General features: G+C 39.8%; 1 protein-coding gene across 1 annotated transcript in view; it reads right to left on the reverse strand.

Annotated features, from left to right (window-relative positions):
• Positions 1-5,224, reverse strand: part of LOC107084193 (F-box only protein 40-like) — a 6,825-nt gene extending 1,601 nt beyond the window's left edge. Inside the window, exons 1-5 of the mRNA XM_015373904.1 lie at positions 5,150-5,224; positions 4,972-5,020; positions 3,350-4,510; positions 545-831; positions 208-339 (exon numbers count right to left, since the gene is read on the reverse strand). Of these exons, the coding sequence (XP_015229390.1) occupies positions 208-339; positions 545-831; positions 3,350-4,510; positions 4,972-4,974 (1,583 nt within the window). The 5' untranslated portion in view covers positions 4,975-5,020; positions 5,150-5,224. The remainder of the gene's footprint in view (positions 1-207; positions 340-544; positions 832-3,349; positions 4,511-4,971; positions 5,021-5,149) is intronic.
• Between the last annotated feature and the right edge of the window lie 1,222 nt (positions 5,225-6,446).

The raw sequence follows: 6,446 nt of genomic DNA on the forward strand, positions 1-6,446 counted from the left end.
ATTTGACTGTATGTTCTGGTGAACTATAAAGCGCCTTGAGATGACGTGTTGTGAATTGGTGCTATATAAATAAACTGAATTGAAAATAATCTAATTGAATAGTGCAAAAGGCCTTCAATGTTTATAGGAGATTGTCTAACTGATATGGAACATGGGCTTCTAATATCCAATAATAATAACTAAGCTAAAGTTTTGTTGTTCTCTCACTTGAAATTGACGGTGGCTTCATAGGCGGAGGGCTGAAACCTCCTCTGGCTGTAGGTACATCCCAGGTACGCCAGCGGACACCTCTGTTCAAACCAGCCATTCACGCCCATCTGGATGTCACTGTGGATGTTCCTGCGTTTGTCACCACGTTCATTTCCAATATATATATATAAAAAAAGCAACAAATACACATTAGAGTGCATGCTGACGAAAGTCAAAAACAAATAATGGAAAAGCTGATTATTTTAGCATTGTGTGTTTCTCTTAGTGGATTTTTTAACGGTGTATAGAGGAGGAGGAAATGTCTAATGTCCAAATAACAATGAAAATGTCTCACTTAAAATGTTTGCCATATTCTGAGCGCTGGAAGGTGTGTCCACAGAGGAAGGTGAAGGCGGAGCTGGCCTTGTTATGCCGGCTGGTGACGCTCTCTACCTGCAGCTGAAGGTGCAGCTCAAGAGGTTTTCCAGCTGTCAGGTCAGCCAGAGACGTGTTCCTGCGGAAAGGAGCGGAGAGGAAGCGGTAGGTCTGCGTGCCTTGATCCGTCAGCAGGCTGTCAGAGGTTATGCTCTCAGCGATCAGGTTGCCCCTCCGCTCCCTCTCCAAGGAGCACAGCAAAGAGGCCTGGGAAAGAAATCAGACAAAACAACAACAGGAATAAAGTTGTCAGCAATACCATACTTGTCTCTCAGATCAATTTGAAAATATCCTTTCAAAAAATATTGTTTTACAGTTTATGATTGAAACAAAAGCAAAAACAGCAACTAGATGAAACTATTATTGGATTCTATTATTGAGTATCAGGTATATAATGTTTTATCAAAATTAAATATGAGGAAAAACACAGACTTGATGAATTTGCAATTAAATAAAATCTTAATCAAATTTAAGGGACAGCAAATAGTGGGCAGTTTTTCATATTATTCAGCGTTGTTCTTTCAAATAAATATATAATAGAATAATGATATATATATTAGATTTTTACAGAACCTCCAGTCGACATCTGTAAATTCATTGCATATTGAAATTTTAAAAATATAAATTTCATTATTTGGGGAATTGGGTGTTTAGCTTACATCTCTCAATTGCTATTTCCTTAAAAATAAATAAAATTTCTTAATTAAACCTTGATTATTTAGTCTTTTAAAATCTTTAGACTCCCGATTTATTTATTTTTGTTCCAGAATTTTCATGTTGTCTAATTATTTTATTATTTTTTTGTACCTTTTTTTACTGCTGTGGTTTCAATATATTAAAAGATTTAATAAAAACAAGATTTTAACTTAGATGGAACTTTTCTAAACTTAGATAGCACTTGACCAAACATAAACCTATTTTATTCCAAACATACATATACAAAAATATTGGTATCCTGAAATAAATCAGAAATGAATGATTCTTCATTTCAGATGAAATTGTCAGGACTCCAGTCTGTGTATTTGTTTTTTGTGTTGTTCTCCCTTCCACCAGCAGGAGGCGCCTGATTCTGGTCCACCTCCTCACACACCTGCTGACGGTTACCTCATTAGCGGAGTGCTCTAAGCTGCTAATTGCCACTACCTCGACGCCAGAGTGTTTGCCAGTTTTGGGTACTCTAGCCAAGCTGAGTTTCGCTGAGTAACACTGAGTTCTTGTCTACCTGAATTTTAACTTCGTTTTTGTCTTTGCCTCTCGGCAGGAAGACATCCTGCAAACTGGATCTTTTCGGACCTTCTCTCCCTGAAGGAATCAACTGAGCCTCAAACCGAGCTGGGGATTCAAACAGGAGGTTTGGATCTTCTTTCCTTCAGTGGACGTTGAGTTAAATCTCTGAGCAAGGGAATCATCTCCACTACGACACGTTCAAGTACAGCAGGAAATCTGAGTGGCAATCAGTTTGTCCGTTCACCAACAACCATCCGAGTTCTAGGTAAACCCTGTTCCGCCCTCCACCGAATCAGAATAACACTGGAAAACAGCACACAGATTGGAGTCAAAGATCCTACAACTTCTCTGGAAACGTGAGTCAACCACCAGAGCCTCTTCTCCATATCCACGAATGAAATTTCCCACTGAGCCTGAACTAATCTTCTTGTCTTCCCTTCACCTTCCAGTTCCGGTCGAGCTGAGTTCTGAGCAACTCTGCACCGAGCCTTACTCTTTAATAAACCTGTTAAAATTTTCATCTGTGTCTCTCTGAATTGGTTTCACTGCATGTGGTTCCAAGCTTTAGATAAAACCATGACAGAAATTGTTGGTGAAATCTCCAAAATCATTTTGTAATAAATGTTAGTAACACATTCTCCTAATCCAATCTTTAAAAAGTATTTATCAAGAATTTTTTTTGATAAAAAAAAAGTAATTAAAGTTTGTTTCCAAGAGTCAAAGCACGTACTGAGAGGCAAACAGCTCTTAAGGAGGCAAGACAATAATTTCCCTTTCATCTCCTCTTTCTTTCATATTTTCATTTCCTTTCCTGTTCTACCTACATTACAGTGTCCATAAAATCTACAATACTCCCTGCATGAATTATAATAAAGCTATTTATATGCATACATCAAGCAGAACACTATGGCGATAGCTGCACTGCTCCACTTGTGAAAGCAAAATCTGTTGGGCTCTTTTTGGCATCAAGGCAATTATTCTTATTGCCACAAAACAATCATCCAAACACACACACAGCACCCAGAGCGGTTTACACTAGTTAATGAACATTACAAGTATAAAACGTTAGTATCCAAGTAAAGCCCTCCAGCCAACTTGTATTCACCATACAGAAAAATATCAGGCTGGAATTAAAACTCTGGATAATTTTAGGAAAAAAAATCAGAGCAGCGCCACCATTCAACCCTAGTAAGATATTTGTTTTTATATGGTTAACTTAAAACTTAGTAAATTGGTTCCTTTGAATACTTTTAAGCTGAGAATGAAATGTTTTGAGTTGGACTCCCTCACATGTCAATGTTTAAATAGAAATTTTATTATAAGTGCATATTTGGCTTTTAAGTGTGTGTCTTTGTACGTATGTAATGCAAAATAGATTTTTAATCTCAATGGGTATTACCTGGTTAGATAAGGATTGTGCAGACTAAAAGATACTGTAAACATATGGTGCCAGAAGGGTTATCAAATTCAAAAGCCTGTTCCTATGAAGGGGACCCACCTGAACCTCCTCCCACACTGGCATGTCTCCTGGTGCCACCCCCAGGTCGCTGGTGTCCACACCTTTGTTCTCTCTCTTGTAGAAGCCAGGGTTGCGGATACGGCCCTGCCTGGCTGTGAAGCTAGTTGGGACTTTAAATGTACGAACAGTGATGATTTTCATTGGTTCTAACTTTCCGTACACAAAGTTCTTTTTTCTAGGTCTTCCATTGAGACAGGAGGAGGAAGCAGAGCATGCGCTGCTGCTGGATGCTGCTGCACCAGCACAGCTTTCTGTTTCATCCTCCTCATTCAGGGTACCCATGTTTTTCCCTGTTCCTCTTCCCCTCCCTCTGCCTGCTGCAGCTTCCCTGCAGCCTCCCATCTCCATGCTGAACATACGCTCCCAGGCATTGTAGTTCTCCAACAGACCAGCATCCACTTCTGATCCTCTGGCTATAGCCTCCCTCTCCTCCTGAGACAACATTGGCTCACTTTCCACCTCTACTTTATATTCATTGTCATCCTCAAGCTCTTTTTCATCAGGGAAGTTGACATTAATCATATTAACTGATTCCCAGATTTTATCTCTGGCTTCTTTTGCAGCTGCCCTCTCTGCTGCCTCCTTTTCCAAGAGGGCCTTCTTCTTCCTTTCCTTCTCCTTCCGTCTCTCCTCCTCCAGCCTTCGTTCTTCCCTCTCCTCCTCTTCCACGCTCTGGATGAGCTCTGGGAAGAGTTTTTTCATTTTCATTGAGTGAAACAGAGCATCCTGGTCTTTCAGAGCCATGGCCAGGTCCAGGCAGCCCTCCTGCTGTCGCTCCCTGAGCAAGTTTTCAAACAGCTCTGTGTTCGGTAGAGAACAAGCATCATTAGCAGGCCAGCGGTTCCACTCCATGGAGCAGCTCACCAAGCTGGCTGGACACACTTGGAGGTGAGAGCCTTGTGAGGAGCGAGGAAGCTGGACCGGGCAGCCGTACTCTGCATTGAGGCATGGCACCCTCACATTAGGGCAGAGCAGCAGGTGATCCTCTTCTTTGCACAGGTGGAAAACGGCTCCACAGAGGAGACGGCAGGAAGCGATAGCACAGCTCACACCGACTTCCACCCGAGCTCTGCAGCGCCGACTGTAGCAGGAGTCACAGTGGACATGCTGCCAGATCCTGGAGGCTCGAGAACGATGACTCTACAGGAAAACAAGAACACAGCTTGTTTGACGTTATTGTTCCTATGCAACTGTTGCAAACATAAACCTGCTGTCATGCTGCACCAAAAACTACAAACTTACAGTATTCTGCCAGAGAGTTTTCAAACTTTATAATCGAGCCCTGCATATTACATAAATAAAAGCTTTTACTTGTTTGATAAAATACTTTATTTTCCACATTTTGATCAAAACCTTACAATAGAAGCTGCATCCAAATGTAGCAGTCTGTAATGGGAGTTTTTATTAGTAGTTGGTTAGTGAAAGATGACATCATCATGATTTTGTGCTTCTTTCATCAAAATCATTAATAAAACTATTTTAGGGAATAATTTAAGACTCAAATTTGGGAAGATGTAATTTTTTAAACACTACATAGTAAAGTTCTAAGATACAGAGGAAATTAAAATCACACATCTAAAGTCAGAGATTACTCAACATACCATCGTTGAAATGGCCTCTCTGCAGGTTTCTGTCTATGAAGCTGCAGATCTGTGCAAACGACAAAGTTAGACTCAGTCTCCCAGAACAACCCTCTTACATTAAAATATAAATGCATGTTTTTCATCAGTATAGCAGGTTCTATAGCAGAGGACATTTTAAACAAAGCTTTTAGCCTACCTTTTGCATGAGCTGAGAAGACAGGCAGTGCAGCTTATGCTTTGAAAGAGCAAATATATGCGTGTTGTACTGTGTGTGTTATGTGTTGGTGTTATAAATAGAGCTTAGTCCTGACGGAGAAATGTTACACAGCTGGTCAGAAGCATGATTTGAGTTACGAGGCCTCTTGACTGCTTACATCAGGAAATATATTTATATTTGTTCAGTTTTACTGCTGCAAACTGGTCTCTACTGGAAAACCAGGCTGCTGATGAAAGAAAAACTTGCAATGTACATGTGATGTTTTATCCATTATATGCTACTGCCTGCGTGTTTATGACTTTTTGTCCAATTTGTCCTCACAGAGCCAGACAGGTTTTTTACTTGTAGAATCAGGGTGAAATAAAGATTTTACGGCGTCAGGGTAGAATTGGCTGCAGCGGTGTGAATCTGGAGGGGTTTTTCTAGGGTGGGGGGGGGGTATTTCTTCTCAGGAACCTGCTCAGTGCTCTACTTGGCTAATTTTAACCTCTCCGTTCAAAGAGCAGACTATAGGCCTGATAGCAAGGTTATAAAACCCAGAGACATAACAACACGTCTTGGGAGGCGACTTGGTAAGAAAAATCTGATCGCACTGTGATTTTTTCTGTTTGTTTCAACTTCAAAAACTGTGCAGCAGTGTACAGTCTAAGTGTACATAATGAAGGTTTAAACTGATTTAAGTGCTTGTTTGCTCCTCTGTACATTATGTAACATTCTTTCCTGCTGACTTTGAGTATCAACTTTTGCAATTCAAGCTAAACTGTGTGTGTTTGAAAAAATAATAAAGAATAAGGTAAAGATAAAGCCTACATTTTAAAAGTAAAAATACAAATGAAGCCTATTTTGCTCATTTAAGTTTTTTGTTAATATTTATTAATTGGTTTCAAAAGAAGCAGAGCCACTGATCTGTGAATATCCATAAACTAAACAAATCAGAGTAATGAGTTGTTACCTTCCTGGACTATAACTGTTGAACAGAACATTTCAGGGTAAAAAGGTTTTATTTTTTGGTGATTTTTTTATTTGATCTTGGTTTAACCGAGTAGCACAGGATGGTATTTTCTTTTTTTCTATTATCATGTATGAAGAGTGAAGGGGGCTGAAAACACATTGGGCCCTTAATGCAAGAACCGTTCAAATGCAGAAATTCATTCTTAAATCGTTTGTACAATGGATTTAGGGGAAAATGTCACCTTTATCATTTTCTCCTACCGGTATCTCTAATTCTCTCTTAGGTACAAATAAATTTTCCGAGTGCCCCAGCCCTGATTAATGA

Source organism: Cyprinodon variegatus, unplaced genomic scaffold (assembly GCF_000732505.1).
Source record: "Cyprinodon variegatus isolate N-32 unplaced genomic scaffold, C_variegatus-1.0 Scaffold94, whole genome shotgun sequence".
NCBI classification, from domain to species: Eukaryota; Metazoa; Chordata; class Actinopteri; order Cyprinodontiformes; family Cyprinodontidae; genus Cyprinodon; species Cyprinodon variegatus.